The 17021-nt window shown below is 38.8% G+C and overlaps 1 protein-coding gene across 1 annotated transcript in view; it reads right to left on the bottom strand.

Moving 5' to 3' along the window:
• HABP4 (hyaluronan binding protein 4) overlaps positions 1–17021 on the bottom strand; it is a 28292-nt gene that overhangs the window by 3816 nt on the left and 7455 nt on the right. The window contains exons 5-6 of the mRNA XM_019712014.3: positions 9961–10044; positions 2883–3054 (exon numbers count right to left, since the gene is read on the bottom strand). Of these exons, the coding sequence (XP_019567573.1) occupies positions 2883–3054; positions 9961–10044 (256 nt within the window). The remainder of the gene's footprint in view (positions 1–2882; positions 3055–9960; positions 10045–17021) is intronic.

Here is a 17021-nt window from a genome sequence, read left to right on the forward strand (position 1 = left end):
TCCAAACATCTTTGACCTTACTATTATTTCAAGTGAGACCAACTACCTACCAGGTTAGCAGGTTAAGATGTAAGACTTGACACGACTAACAGTACTAGAGATAAATGTTTTATATCTGAGTGTGTTTTGCTGAGAGTAAAAATTTTTAATTTCTACTTTTTGTTTTATTTGTTCACAAATGCTATTTGATAAATAAGGAAACATACCCTTCCTACAATAGAACTTGATGGAGAAACTCCTGTTGACATGGGTAGACTGTAAAAATATGGTATGTTAAAAAGTGCATAATTTGCAGTAGACAATTCTGACTCAAAAATACATAGAAATAGGGGCCGGCCTGGTGGCTCAGGCAGTTAGAACTCCATGCTCCTAACTCCGAAGGCTGCCGGTTCGATTCCCACATGGGCCAGTGGGCTCTCTCTCAACCACAAGGTTGCCAGTTCAATTCCTCGACTCCCACTAGGGATGGTGGGCAGCGCCCCCTGCAACTAAGATTGAACATGGTGGCTCCTTGAGCTGAGCTGCCGCTGAGCTCCCAGATGGCTCAGATGGTTGGAGCACGTCCTCTCAACCACAAGGTTGCCGGTTCGACTCCCGCAAGGGATGGTGGGCTGTGCCCCCTGCAACTAGAAATGGCAACTGGATCTGGAGCTGAATTGCGCCCTCCACAACTAAGACTGAAAGGACAACAACTTGACTTGGAAAAAAGACCTGGAAGTACACACTGTTCCCCAATAAAAAGTCCCCAATAAAAACAAAACAAAATAACTGTATTTTAAAAACATCTCCAAATTCGATTTGTTTCAATTCTTAATAATAGATTAAACAAAACCCTCACTTTTAAGTAAAATATAAACCTACAGAAAACATGCCAATGATCTTGGATGAGAATCTCCAAAGTGCTGTAAGGTTAAGAGTTCCTACCACTTGTCCAGGAAATGGAATCAAACTTCTGGGAGCACATCAACCCCTTTATGTTCATTACAGGTTTTATACTTGACATTCATGTCCCCTTCAAAGTTTCTGATTAAAATAAAGCAGAGGCCTTAGGTAGATGGACTCTTGAAGCTACAAAGGTGAAGGAAAGAACAATTCAGGAGCACTGGCACTCCGGTAAAAATACCCGTAAAAAAATAGTAAGAGGCAGAGTAAGAAACCACTGCCTCCCAGTTTAGAAAACAAGGGAAGCAGGGCAGAGGCAGCACCTTCCCAGTAAGAAGGGGCAGTGGGTGATGGATGCTGAATGAGCTAACAGTCAGAGGCCAAAGTGCTGTAAGGGCCCAGCTCTATTCACAGTCTACTGTTAGGTCTGAACTTTGCGAAAAACAGAGCTCCAAGCGAACGAGAGGTATTATTTTAGTGCTTCTGTCTCTTAAGGTGCCCAGAACAAAGTAAACTAGTGACCCCAAGATTTGACTTATGTTGCTTTAAAACCATTCCTGGCTAAAATCTTCAATGCCATAAGATTAACAAGGACCAAAGATGTGTGCTTTGCTGAGACTAAGCTCGATGACTCAGCTAACCCAGTTGCTCCAAATATTCCAGGAGACCTCTCTCTGGAGCCAGGGAAGATGAATCTGGTGTGGATTAAGGAAGAGCAGTTTCTATTTTTGCCTTACATGTCAGCGGCACATTTCACATCCTGACAGCACATTTGTTTTCGGCAAGGCTTTATTTACAGCTCCCCAGGATGAAAAAGAACAAAGAAAGTGGGTAGGAAAAGAACCAATCAAACTAGCTAACTGATGGACTCATACAAAAACCAAAAAACTTCTCAGAGATTTCCAAGAGAATAAGGCTCTGGCGTCCCCTGTGTACAAAAAGCCATTTCTAGTGGAATAATTCAAAAATGACTCGTAAGGCCTCTAAGAGCTTGGACTGACCAAAATAAGGAGGTGGGAGGGGAATCCTGTATCATAAATGAAACTCTAATGAGAGTATTCGTTCAAAGAATACAACTAACCAAAGTGTAAATGGGAGCACAGACAAATCTACATAGTACAAAATTCCTGAGTTTCAAACAGAAAGTCAGTGAATAATATCCAGCAGAGAGGACGATTTTGCTCATCACCATGACTGACAGAGACTGGAATCAAGATAAACAGCTGTGACCGAATGATGCAAATTCCAGATTTTAAAATTAGAATGCTTCAGTGTACCCTTAAGTTCAGTAATTTCAAAAGAATGTAATTAAATGACTTCTGCCCATCCTTGTCAATATACGCTGGCAGATATTTTCAGAGCTGAGGCGTCCAACAACAAGGGTGTGAACCATTAAGAGTAAGGGCCTCACGAGGCGCTGTGAACCGTCCTGACTGAACAGCAGGCTGCTCTAGCGGCCCCTGCCTGTGCTGCCAGTCTCTTCCATACTCCTCCTCTGAATCTCAGCACTAGTTATGCAAAGGGCGCAAAGCTGCTACAGTTAACATGAGAAAGGCATCACAGAGCACTACCGGTTTAAAATGCTCCACCCCTCCCAATCAAATGCTCTTACTAAGAATTAGAGCTGACTAATCAGGGAATGCAGAGTACTCATCCTTTGAAATGGCATCATTCATAAAACATTCTGTATATCTCTTTTGAGACAAAAATGAAGTGCAATTAACATACAGTATTTGCAGTCTCCGCACAGTTCTGGGGTGAACAGAAAATTCAGTCACTATTACTGCTTTGTATTAAGTGTCAACAGGTCAAGATTCAATTATTTCACAATAAAGATACAGTAAAATTAGGCATACATCATCTTGATTACTCTAGATAGAAATTATTAATAGAATGCCAACTACTAATGTTCCATTTTCAAGATGCAAGTGGGAAGGCCTATTTTGTTTCCAATAAGGTAACAGTGAAGATTACCTCCAGATACAAAACATCACACTTACATCATCTCTATATTTAGACTTGTGTATCACCACTGCTTTGGAAGGGACAGTGGACTCAGGTTTCCGGATGTTAAATTCAGGCTTTGGTCTGGTCTGTTCTTGAAGATTTTTCCATTCATCTAGGGTCATCTCTTGAACTTGAGTTTCTTCTTCTATTTCCAATTCAGGAACTCTATAAAGTATAATCACAATGAATAATTTTTGATGGGTCTGAAATGTCTATTTTCTCAAAGAAAAAGTCATAACTATTAGCTTGACATACTTTCATGGTACTGCATCTCAAATCTAAATAAGGTATGAAAATCTCTGCGCCATAAGCTTCCTTATTTTATTATTATTTTATGCCATCACTGCTAACTGAAGATACTTCCTATCTGTGTTCAAAGCAGTCTTCAAAAAACAGTAACACCACCGTGACACTGACATTACACTTTACCGCCAGGCACTCCCTTCTCAGATGGCATTACACATAAAATGAGATAGTTGCAGAAGAAAATGGGAGAAGCTATTGAGATAGAATATAGGAAACCATGAACAGAGGTTATAAAACAATGGGCCATAAATATATACTTTTGTAAATATCCTCTTTAAATTCATAAGTCTTAAAAAGAAAATAGAAGATAGACATATAGATCAATGGAATAGAATTCGAAGTCCATAAATAAACCCTCTCATTTCTGATCAATTGATTTTTTCTTTTTTGGATCAGTGTGCCAAAGACAAAAGGAGAAAGAATATTCTCTTCAAGAAATGGTGCTGGGGAAACTAGATATCCATGTGCAAAAGAATGAAGCTTGATCCCTACCTCACACCATAAATATAAGAGTTAGAAGTATAAAACTGTAGAAAACATAGGCATAAACCTTCGTGACTCTGGATTAGGCAATGGTTTCTTATATATGACCAAAAGCACAAGCAACAACAACAAAAAGCAAATAAAATGGATATCACCAAAGTGCAAACTTTTGTGCTGCAAAGGATACCATCAGGAAAGTAAAAAGACAACCCACACAATGGTAGAAAATATTTGCAAATCCTGTATCTGTGAAGGGACTTATATCTAGAATACATAAAGGACTCTTACAATTCAATAAAAAGAAATGACCCAACTACACAACGGGCAAGGTACTGAACATTTTTCAAAAAAAAAAAAAAAGTCTATAAATACCCAATAAGATGCTCAACATCATTAGCCATCAGGGAAACGCAAATCAAAACCACAACTTACACCACTCTATACTCAGTGGGATGGTTTAAATCAAAGGGACATATAAAAAGTGTTGGCGAGAATGTGAAAAAATTGAAACCTCATACATTGCTGTGGGAATATGAAATGGTGTGTCCATTCTGGAAAACAGTCTGACAGCTCCTCAGAAATGTAAACACAATCTGACCTAGCAATGTGACTCCTAAGCATATACCCAAGAGAAATGAAAACATATGTCCATGTGAAAACTTAAACAAGAATCACATAAGCATTCAATGATAATGTTTGTAGCAGCATTATTTATAATAGCCAAAAAGTAGAAACAGCCTAAAAGTCCATCAGCTGATAAATGGTAAATAAAATATGGTATATCTATTATAGAATATTATTTGACTATGGGAAGAAATAAAGTACTGACAGAAGTTACAATATGAATAACCTTAAAAACGTTATGTTAAGTAAAATAAGTCAGGAACAAAAAGCTTACATAGGATTCCATTTATATGAACTATCCAGAAAGGGCAAATTCATAGAGACAGAAAGCAGATTAATGGTAGCCAGGGACTGGAGGGAGGATAGGAAGTGACTGGGGAAGGGAATGGGAAATTATTATTTCATGGGTACAGAGTTTCTGTTTGCAACGATGAAAAGTTCTGGAGACGGATGGTGATGATGGTTACACACAATGTGAATGCAGTTAATGCCACTACATTGTACATTTGAAAATGGTTAAAATGGCAATTTTTATGTTATATATACTTTACCACAATTTAAAAAAAAATCAATAATATACCAAAAACCATTGAATTGTATAGTTTAAACGGCTGAATTGCATAGTACAGGAATTATATCTCAATAAGGTTTAAAAGAAAGAAATCATTAGGTGGTGAGCAGGAAGGGAATCAAATCTAGAATAGCTTCACTGAAGAGCTAGTGTAATTTAAGGCTCTAGATTACCGGTTAATGATACAAAAAATATAAGCAGCATCAGGAGAAAAACATAGTCATAGAGGATCCAAAATAGACACATTTGTAAAGTGACTTTAAAATACCAAACCGAAAGAAAAATTAAATTAAATTAAAATTTAAAAAAATAAAATACCAATCTGATGGCAGAACAAACATCAAAGTAGTGGTTGCCTCTAGATAATCATGAGGGAACTTTCTAGGATAATGATAACATTCTACGTCTGGACAGGAGTTTGGGTCTCACAAATATATGCATCTTTGAACAATGACTGTACACTTATTTTTGTATATTTCACAATAAATAAATTTTATATCAGTTTAGCTGATAGGCCATAAGTGTTTATTGTAAAATTCTTTAAACTTTGCTATTTTTGAAATTTTTCATAATGAAATGTTGGAAAATACTAATATTAAAACATATCCCAAACTAATACTGGCAAAAATCTGAAAAGACATTAAAACTTGTAATAGCAAACACTGGAAACAGCCCAAACTCATCTAGAGAGGAATTTGGTGTAAAAATTACAGATATTAAACAGTTTTAAAAAGGAATGAGGACTATCTAAGCATTGCTATGAAACACTTACTTCCTGGACATACTGATGAAAAAGCAAGGTGGAATGTATGTTACTATTCACCTAAGAAATAGAGAAACATTTACAAATATATATATAGTTTTTTATAATTGTAATAAACCAGGGAGAGAACAGGGATAGAAGCTAGTTGGAAAGTATCATGTTTTATCAGATTGCACTTCGGAAACGTAAATATTTTATGTAAGTTAAACAGATTTAAATTAAAACTCAATCTCTAAAATTTGAAAGCAAAATTAATCAAATTAATGTTTATCAAGTTGGTGATATATAACCAACAGTAAAACCTAGCATGCCTTTGAAACATGGATGTGCTCAATACTCTATACATAAATTTTTAGTGACCAAATTATTGAAGGTAGTGTTGGTAATGCTACGTGTGAGTGCTGTGTGTGTCACAAATGAGTAACAGTAGGATGGATATTACCGACAACTGTGACTTTCAGCATGGAAGCAACAAATGTAAGAAAACATAGCTAAAATCTTGCAGTTCTAAATTCAAATGGGAACACTGAATGAACTCATAACATTTTATCTTAAAATTATGTGTGTGTGTGTCTATTTCCAAGCTCTGTCCAGTTATATGTCCTAGAAACTGTCAAGAAACTAACAGCAGTGAGCACCCCTAGTGCCCTGACTATGGTCTCTAAATGCTACATTCTATTAAAGACTATGGTTCCTTAAAAAATGGCTCAGGATGAGGCACGAGGCATGAAGTATGGGGTAGGAAGTATAGATGATGAGTCTGGAATAGGTCTTACCAGAAAGCAAGGAAACTATCAAAGACCACTAAATGTGTGTCAAAAGGATCAAGAACCAACTTGAAGAGGCTTCCTCCAGTCAAAAAATGGGTCAGGGTAAGCACCCATAAGAATAAAAACTCAGTGGATTGAAACACATCAAATATGTTTAAATCTCTAAGTTCATAATGACACTTCAGTAAGTCTTTGGCACCTTAGAAGGATGCTAGGGAACCAACTCGTTATTCTGAAAATGGATTAAAAAAAGGTACTTGTAACCTTTTAATTTATCCTGCATTTCCTTAACAAACTTATACCTCAGTGTAATCAACTAGTTCTGGGTAAGTTTCTCTTTACCTATCATTCCAGCTAATAAATGAAGAAAGAATGACAAAATTAGACTATCAGCCATTTGCAAGCCTAAAGTATTAATGGATAAAGACAATGATAGTCAGCGACCTTCCATAACCAATGAAACAATTTTGCCAAGAGGTTAAAACTGAATTTGACTAAACCTCTGTTTCTCACTATTAATTTTCTGCAAATATATAAAATACAGGGGACAGAGAAACATGTTCAGCTACTTTCTACAAGCAATGCTGTGCTGGAACTGGCTTGCACCAAGTCATGAAGTCAACTGCTAAAATTGTCAGGAATTTTTGTGTGCCAGCTATTAAACACAGTCATTGTTAAAAATTATATAAACTTATAATTAACTATATTTTTAAAAAGATAATACACACAACTCACTGTTCCCTAATTGTTTCCCTACATTTTACCTTCATCTGTGCTCTTGTTTATACCTATTGTATGTGTTTAGTGGAAATACTACATAATGATGTACTATTGCACATCTCTTCCCAACTCTGTGTTCAGTGACGTCATGTTGGTGGTTTTAAATCAGCCATGGTGGGAATATTTATACCACAGAAATCAGCAGATGAAATAATGTTTGCTTTTTCATCCCAGAGAACCAGGTGTTAGGTATTTACCAACACAACACTGCCCACAGGGATGCAATCAGTAAAATTCTGACTCTGGGAAACTCTTTGGACACATGACCTGGTTTCTTCAACAAATACATTGCAAAGGAAAGAAAAGAGAAAACACATAGGTTAAAAGTGACTTAGGGGTAATCAAGATAGTGTGATATTAGTGTAATATAGGCAGACCAATAGAACAAAATAGAGAATACAGAAATAGGCAACTGATTTTCAACAATGGTGTTCAGTGTGCTAGAATAACTGGAAATTTTACTAATAATTTTCACATTTGACAAGGCAGTGCAGAAATAAGAATTTCTCAGCACAGTCTTATCCGAACCAGATACTCACCGTCAGCAGAAAAGGGAGAGTATGTGCTGGCCGGCTCTGTCGGCTTATTGCAGACAATGAGATGGCCACCAATCATTAAGCATAATTTTGTCTTTTAGAGTGACTGATAAATTGAAAGAATTATTTGGTCTAATATTATCAATGCTAGCGTACCTCGATCAATTCTATAGGTTACAATAATGCTATAATTTATGCTCTATTATTCTGCCTTATGTTATCTGAATTGGTACAAATGCTTTATTGGCTCAAAAAGGATATAATTTTTCCTGAAAGTATCTACGTAGTTAACTCACTTTCTCAACAGACTATGGTGGTGAGGTGAGGTGGTGGATATTAGAAGGTCCAAATCACCAGGGCAGGGTGACAGATTGGATTTCGGGGAGGTAGGGAGGGGATCAGGAAGAAGGACGTCTCAGGGATGGCTCCTAGGTTTCTGGGTCATGCAGTAGGATGGGTGGCAAGGCTGCTCCACAAGCTGGAAACACCTCATGAGGATGGCAGGTGCGTGGATCTCAGTCCTGGACATGCTGTGTGCGGAGAGCATTTGGGATGTTCAAGGGCAGGTGTCCACCAGGCAGGTAGGCACATGGGCCTGGAGTCCATGTTGAACTTTGGAGCCAAAGGCTGGAGTCAGTGTATAAAGGACAATTCAAGCTGCATGGTGCATAATATCCTATAAAGAGATGCTAGAAAAAGAGAAGAAAGCCTAAGGCAGAGCCATGAAGAACTCAATATTTTAAAAGACCAGAAAGACAAGGATGAGTCTGCAAAGAAGTAGCTGAGAGGCAGAAAGAAAGCCAGAAGAGTGTAGGAATTGAAGTAGCCAACGGTAGGGTACGCTTAAGAATATATCAATAAAGTCAGATGCTCTGAGAGGTCAAGAATGACACAGACCAAAAATCCATTAGGCATGGAGACATGTGGTGACTGTTTCAGAAGGGCAATGAGGACAGAGCCGGACCTGGAATAAAGTGAGGATTAAATGAGAGGGAAAGAAATGAAGAAACAGTACACGACTCTGAAAAACGTGGCTATAATATTTAACAATGTGGGGCAAGAGGAGAAGGTTTAAAAAAGGAGAACTTCTCTGGGTGGTGAGCACACAATAGGATTTATAGATGATGTAATACAGAATTGTACACCTGAAATCTATGTAATTTTACTAACAATTGTCACCCCAATAAATTTTAAAAATAAATTTAAAAAAATAAAAAATAAAAAAAATAAAATAGGAGAAATTGAGCATGTTTAACATCTTGTTTGGAAGACCAGAGTTAGAAGGAAGGAGGTGAGTATACCTAAAAAGAGAGAAGCTAAGTACAGTCTGAGGTTTCTGTGAAGTCAGCAGGAAACAAGATCCAAAGCCTGCATGGTGGGAAGAGAGGTGGTACCTCCATTTTACCACAAGGGAAGGAGGCTAGGAGACATACAGGTGTAGGCAGGTTTGCACCTTTGGGAGTGGGAAGGTGGTGAAGTTCCCATCTGTAGTACTAATTTCTCTGTGACACAGGGAGCAAAGTTGTATCTAGAAAATGAAAGAGGAGGTGTGGGCAAATATGGGGTGGGGGGCAGTTAGGACTCTGAGGAGACAAGAAGGATTAAATCAGTCATTGTAGTGGGGGAGAGAAAGAGTGAACCCAAGAAATGGGGACTGCCAGGCAGTGTTGAGGGACCATTTCAGAATGCTGGTGGTTAGGTATTTACAGAGGTTCCCATCGGCCTTGCTGTGTGACTGAGTGCTCAGCCTGTGTGTGCAGGCAGAGAGAAGGCAGATAGCTAGTCACCATCCAGGAGGCCAACTCTACTAGCAAGACACAACAAAAAAATCCAAGTGGTAAGGGAGTTTAAAGACTTGGCAAGAGTGCTAGAGATGGACCAGGGACCTTAGCTCCATGAAAAAAAGAGGGAGGATAGACTGGGAGAGAATAAAGGGACTTGAGAAGGGGGTCCTGACAAGAGAAAATAGTCACAGTACAGGTTGGAAAAGAGGTTGTGGGCTGATAGAAAAGAAGTTGTGGGCAGAGGACAGATGACTTCAATTTAACCCATTAATTAGCATTAATAATCATTAGATTATTTGAATTAATTATTCATTAATTTGATTATTTGTTAATACATTAAGTAGATCAACCCTCTGTGATATTACAAAAGGCCGAGTTTCCTGCTCTGTGAAGAGCTCTTAAAAATCGGCAAGAAAAAGACCAACCCAATGGAGAAAATGAATGAAACACTTACTTGGCTGGAGACCCCTCCTCCAGGGGGCCTGGGGCCTCCTCCACCACCGAAATCTCCTCCATCGGCACAGTTGGCTCCACGTCACTGAAAAACAGTAAGAACCACTCTAGTCACACATACTTGTTCACATCAGTGCTCTTAGATATTCAAGATACAATAAAACATATTTCAATGTCCTTTTTCTTAAGTAAATATCCTTCAAGGAATTATGTACACATACAGGTAACCCACATCAAAATGAAAAAGATAAAATGCTCTTAATTGCTAACCCATATAAATTACTTCCACAAATGTGAAAAGTACTTTGAGAAATAAAAGGTTCTATGAATGCCCTAAAATAAAAACTAGATTGTAAAGGACCAGAATTATTCAAAACTCTTATTACCTTAAGAAATTCCCAATATTAACAGGGGCCATAAAAATTACCAACCTACAAATGTTAAATGACTTATAATAGATAATATGCCATATCTAACTTTCAGAAAATAAGTAAAAACATTCCACAAAAATAAGTGTGTAGAATTACAAACTATACCAGAAAAATAAGACCTAAATGCACAATCTACAGATTAGAAAATTACAACACAATGAACAATTTGAATCTTAATATATATGATCTTAATTATTCCTTTTTATGTTAATGTTAATCCTATCTGAACTTACTTAAAAAAACCCCCAGGAGGCCAGCTCCAAGATGATGGAGTAGATAAATGCTGTGCTTGCCTCATCCCGTGAACACATTAAAATTACAACTAAATTATAGAACAATCAATCTGGAGAACTACCTGAAGTTTGGCTGAACAGAAGTTTTATAACTAAGGCTATAAAGAAGAAGGCACATGGAGACTGGTAGGAGGGGCAGAGACACAGAACAGGCTGGTCCCCAACCTCAGTGTAGTGGTTGAGAATTGGGAGCGACATCTCAGTTGCAGAGGTTCCACTCTGAGGAGTGAGGAACCCTAGTCCTACACCAGTCTCCCCAGCCCAGAGTACTGGTGCCAGAAACAGGAGCCCCCATAACATCTGGCTGTGAAAAATGGTGGTGATTCCAACTGTCCAGGTGGGATTGAAGGCTGTGGGAAACCCAGGCATCTTCTAAAGGGCCCGCACAGACTCACTTGCAGGCACTCACCCTGAGGTCTGGCAGAGGGACAGTGAGTGTGTGTGGGGGGTGTGAGACACAGTGGAGAGACTGAGTTTGAGGCAAGGACTGAAGGGACAGTTGCCATTTTCCCTGTGTGGGGTCCTCCCATACAGCCATCAAACCTGTGTCATCTTTCCTCTGTTGGGCCCCCGTCCTTGCCCCACGCCCATGGCCAAATCTGAATCTGAACTTGTCTGGTGAGCTCAGCTTGCTCCACCCTGATGACTCCCTGAGACCCCGCCTCACCCAACTTATGAACAGTACAAGGTTTTACCAGCAGCTGAAACTTCAGGGCTAGCCCAGGCCCGGTACTGGTGGCAGATGTCCTCAGTTCACAGTGTGGCCTCTCCCATGCACCGCTAGGTTTAGCAAAGGCAGCGAACAACGGCAGATCACTTTGTAGCTCCTACCAGGTAGTCACTGGGAAGTCACAGGTAATGGGTAACCTGGGCCTGCACTGGAGCCCCTCCCAAGAGGTCCCAGAATCAACATACTTGGAGGTTGGCTTCAGCCCAATTAGCCCCACAAGCAGCACACACAAAGGGCAGTCTCAACAGACACCAGAGCTTACTGGGATAAATCCCACTTTGGAGAGTAAGTCTCTGCACAGCAGCCCATAAGTTGTGGACGGGCCAAACCCCACAGCCAATCAGCCTGAGAGTCAATCCTACCCACTGATGTGCCAATAGCAATCAAGGTTCAACTTTAACAGGAGGGCACACACAACCCACACAAGGGACACTCCTGGAGCACCAGAGCAGGTGACCAGGGAGACTGTGCAAGGGCCCCACAGGGCACCTACCACACAAGGTCACCTGGCCAAGACTGGGAGACACAGAAGATCTACCTAATACACAGAAACAAACAGAGAGGCAGTCAAAGATGACGAAACAAAAACATTTGTCCCAAATAAAACAATAGGAGAAAACTCCAGAAAAAGAACTAAACAAAATGAGGCAAGCAACATACCAGATACAGAGTTCAAAACAATGGTTATAAGGATACTCAAGGAACTTATTAGGAACTCCAACAAAGAGATAGCAAGCATAAAAAAGGACATAGAAATCACAAAAAAAGAACCAGTCGGAAGTGAAGAATACAATAACTGACATGAAGAATGAACTAAAAGGAATCACCAGCAGACTAGATGAAGCAGAGGATAAAATCAATGATTTGGAAGATAAAGTAGCAGAAAATACCCAATCAGAACAGCAAAAGGAAAAAAGAATTTTAAAAAATGAAGATAGTTTAAGAGACCTTCGGGACAACATACATCATAACAACACTGACATCATAGGGTACCAGAAGGAAAAGAGAGAAAGCAAGGGATTGAGAACCTATTTGAAGAAATAATGACTGAAAACTTTCCTAGCCTGTGAAGGAAATAGACATACAAGCCCAGGAAGCACAGAGTCCCAAACAAGATGAATTCAAACAGGCCCACATCAAGACACATCATAATTAAAAGGGCAAAAGTTAAAGACAAAAAGAGAATCCTAAAAGCAGCAAGAGAAAGGCAACTAGTAACTTATAAGGGAGCCCCCATAAGATTGTCAGTTGATTTCTCAACAAAAACTTTGCAGCCCCGAAGGGAGTTGCACGAAATATTCAATGTGATGAAAAGCAAGGAACTACAACCAAGGACCTACAGCCAATGGTACTCTACCTAGCAAGGCCATCATTTAAAATTGAGGGACAGATAAAGAGGATCCAAGATAAGAAAAGGCTAAAGGAGTTTATCACCACCAAACCAGTATTACAAGGAATGTTAGAGAGACTCCTTTAAGATGGAAAAACAAAAATCAAAATTATGTATAATAAAATGGCAATAGCTACGTATCTATCAACAATTACTTTCAATGTAAATGGATTAAATGCTCCACTCAAAAGACATAGAGGGGTGAATGAATAAGAAAACAAAAACCCTACAATATGCTGCTTACAAGAGACTCACTTCAGATTGAAAGACACATACAGAGGGAAAGTAAGGGGATGGAAGAAGATATTTCATCAAAGTGGAAATGAAAAAAACAAACAAAGCTGGGGCAGCAATAGTTATATGACACAAAATAGACTTTAAAACAAAGGCTATATAAGAGAGACAGAAGTAAGGACTTCTGGTATTTATCTGAAAAAACCCAAAACGCTACTTTGAGGGGACCTGTGCATCCATAGCTTCATTGCAGCATGGTTTACAATGGCCAAGATGTGGAGGCAGCCTGGATGTCCCTTGATGGAAGAATGGATAAAGAGGAGGTGGTACATAAATACAATGGAATATTGCTCAGCCATGGAAGGGAATGGGTTTTTGCCATCTATGGCAGCATGTATGGACCTGGATGGTATTATGCTGAGTGGAGTGTTAGACAGAGAAAGACAGATGCAATGTAATTTTGCTTATATATGGACTCTAAAGAACAAAATAAACAAACAAAACAGAAAGAAACCCATAGATACAGAAAACACTTTGATAACTGCCAGATGGGAGGTGGGTTGGGGGTGTGGGTGAAAAAAGGGGAAGGGATTAAGAAGTACAAGTTGGTTGTTACAAAGTAGTCATGGGGATATAGGGTATAGCATAAGGAATATAGTCAATAATGTGATAACTATGTATGGGGTAAGATGGGTACTATATTTATTGTATATTGGGGTGTTAGATGGGAGGGGGTTGGGGAGCAGGGTGAAAAAGGTGAAGGGATTAAGAAGTACAAATTGGTAGTTCAAAATAGTCATGGGAATGTAAAGTAAAACACACGGAATATAGTTAATAATATGGTAATAACCATGTATAGTGCCAAGTGAGTACTTAACTAGTCAGGGGGATCATTTCTTAAATTATATAAATGTCTAACCACTATGTACACCTGAAATTAATATAAAATAATATTGACTGTCGACAGCAATTGAAAAATTTTAAAAGGGGGGGAAATGTGAAGGGGAGTAAGAGGTCCAAATTTCAAGGTGTAAAACAAGTAAGTCTTGGGGATGTGATGTACAACATAAAGAATACAGTCAATGATACTGTGATAGCATGGTATGGTGTCAGATGGTTGCTGGACTTATCACGGTGATCACTTCTTTACGTAAATAAATGTTGAACAATTATGGTGTACACCTGAAACTGACACTATGTTGTATGTTAGCCATATTTTTTTAAAAAAAATCTTTTTTAAAAGTCCCAGCGAAAGAAATGTCATCTTCAGCAAAAAGCTAAAATTAGTCACTATAAATGAGTATATAATGTCAACATAATGGGTATTACATTTCCATTAGAAATATTTTACACTACATACAGAGCCCAGCTTCATAAAACAAGCTATTTTTAAAAAAGTAAACATAAACTAAACTGCAGTAACAGAATGCACTTTTTACATTCATATTTTTTTATTCTCAACTCAAAGCTGTTGTAATCAACTTTAAAAAAAAAAATTCAGTTTTTCAACACAAAATTTGAATAATTTTTACTTTTGGAAAAAGTCCTAGGGCCGGCCCGGTGGCTCAGGCGGTTAGCGCTCTATGCTCCTAACTCCGAAGGCTGCCGGTTCGATTCCCACATGGGCCAGTGGGCTCTCAACCACAAGGTTGCCAGTTCAATTCCTCGACTCCTGCAAGGGATGGTGGGCTGCGTCCCCTGTAACTAGCAACAGCAACTGGACCTGGAGCTGAGCTGCTTCCTCCACAACTAAGACTGAAAGGACAACAACTTGAAGCTGAACGGCACCCTCCACAACTAAGATTGAAAGGACAACAACTTCACTTGGAAAAAGTCCTGGAAGTACACACTGTTCCCCAATGAAGTCCTGTACCCCTTCCCCAATAAAATCTTAAAAAACTAACAAATAAACAAAAAAACCGAAAAAGTCCTAAATCAAACGCACTCGTGTTTGGAAGGGCATCGCTGCTGCTCTACCCAGCGTAGGCCGCCCACCTCTACACATCAGCCTGACCTGGCAGGGTCCCAGGAAGTTTTGGTATCCAGCAGCAGCTGCAACACTGAATTATTCCAACTTTCTCTGTATTCCTCTAGCCACGTAATAAACCAAGGGGATAAAAAGTGTAAGTGTACTGATAGTTCATAGCTTTCAACAATTAAAATTCATAAAAGGGCTACAAAGCTAGGAGAAGGAAAAAAGAAGAATACAAAACAAAGAGATTATGTATTATAAAAAAGTCAGGATTTTTAAAACTTGATCAATTGATTTTAAAGAAAAGAAAAATCACAGATCTCCCCCCTGTATTGACCTAAATTATTTTATGAATAAACATAAAACTAATGTACTTACAGTTCTCATAGAACCAAGTGACCAAAACTACAAAACAATGAAGTTTCAAAATGGGCTACAATTCATTTTGGCAGATTTTGTTATTCTGTTTAAAGTAAATCACTAATGTTGGGTTAATTAGAAGAGAGCTGTAGCTCCCAAGTCTACATTTTGACTTCAGTTATTCTAACACAGAAAATGCCTCTTTGCTCAAGTCTGTTCCACAAAATAATGTGAAACATGTCAAGGCTTTGTTTCAATTGGAGTTCACACTTAACCAATCTTGACAGGGAACAGATTTTAACCAAATGTTGCTTGATTACTACATAAAACTGTCTTGCTCTTCACAATAGAAGTTGGAAGGCAGCATTATTGAAAACTGCATTCGTAGGTGTCTATTCCGATCGATAAAAAGAAAATAACATGTGACACTATACTTTTAAAATTACTGCCGACGGAGAAAATTCTGTTTTCAGTACAGGCTCTCGGGGTCAAACTGTTCTGAAAACCAGTAATACTGGAAATGGCTCAGTCACACCATTTTGAAAGCAGTCTGGTTATGTCCACAGATCTAGTTATACTGCCAGTATCTTCAAACAGGACTACCAAACTATAGCAAACCCTCACACCTGCATTGTACTGGGCTGCATCTGGCCTCGCCAGCCATGGGCACATCACTTACTGTGATAGGCTCATCTCTGTTCTTTTCTCATTAATAAAAAGTAGCACATACACACAAATAATGGAGCATCTAACTCTACAACATGGTTTTCATGATGGCAAATCAAAATCTCAATTTATTAAATGAGCAATTAAAGTCTTTCTCTTTGAAACAAAAATCTCTCAATTACAGATTACCACCACCTAAGAGCTCTGACTTTATAACTCTCAAACTAATCCAAAATGAGTGCCATGGGGCACCTGTCATCTTCACACCAGACAGGGCAAGTCCACCAGGAACACATGCCGTCACCTCTTCATGTCAGAAGGCCAACACTGACCCCTTGGGTAAGTCATCACTTGGAGCCAAAGTGATTTTAAGTCCAAATGCAAACTGAAAAGTAGTGGTAGTATTAGATAAAGTAGTAAATCATATGATTCAGAAGGTGTCTATGTTACCCTTTTAAAATATATTATCATGGCAAAATAAAACAAAATGAAAAGATTTATAATTGAGATCCTATGGAACCTCAGACTGAGAACATTCACCAAGTTTCTCTTCCTTTCAAGGACAACACAGATGTGCAGTAGAAGTCTGGATTCCCCTGAAGTGTTCACACTTGTGGAAAGCCTGCCCTGCAACATGTCCTGGGGCGACATATTCCTCACCCTGCACTGCCCTGAAGTATTTCGTGCTTGTTCCTTCGCCGGTAACAGGAAGGCACTGGCCCTGTAGCCGTGAAACGACAGGAAATGCAGAACCAATCACCTCCTCTAATGGGCAAAACTGGCACAGATCTGAGACACCGTGACAGCTCGGAGAAATGTCAAATTTGAACCTCAGGTGAAACTTGTCACTGAGGTTCAATCTGCAAATGATTTTAGGAAATCAAGATGCAATGTATACAAGAACTTTGGATGGTCACAAAAAAAATAAAGCATAGAATATCCAGGAATTTGAAGCATATGCAAATGTAGTGTCATGTACTTGGGCT

Source organism: Rhinolophus sinicus, chromosome 16 (genome assembly GCF_057876585.1).
Source record: "Rhinolophus sinicus isolate RSI-liver-muscle chromosome 16, RSI-T2T, whole genome shotgun sequence".
In the NCBI taxonomy this organism is placed as follows: domain Eukaryota; kingdom Metazoa; phylum Chordata; class Mammalia; order Chiroptera; family Rhinolophidae; genus Rhinolophus; species Rhinolophus sinicus.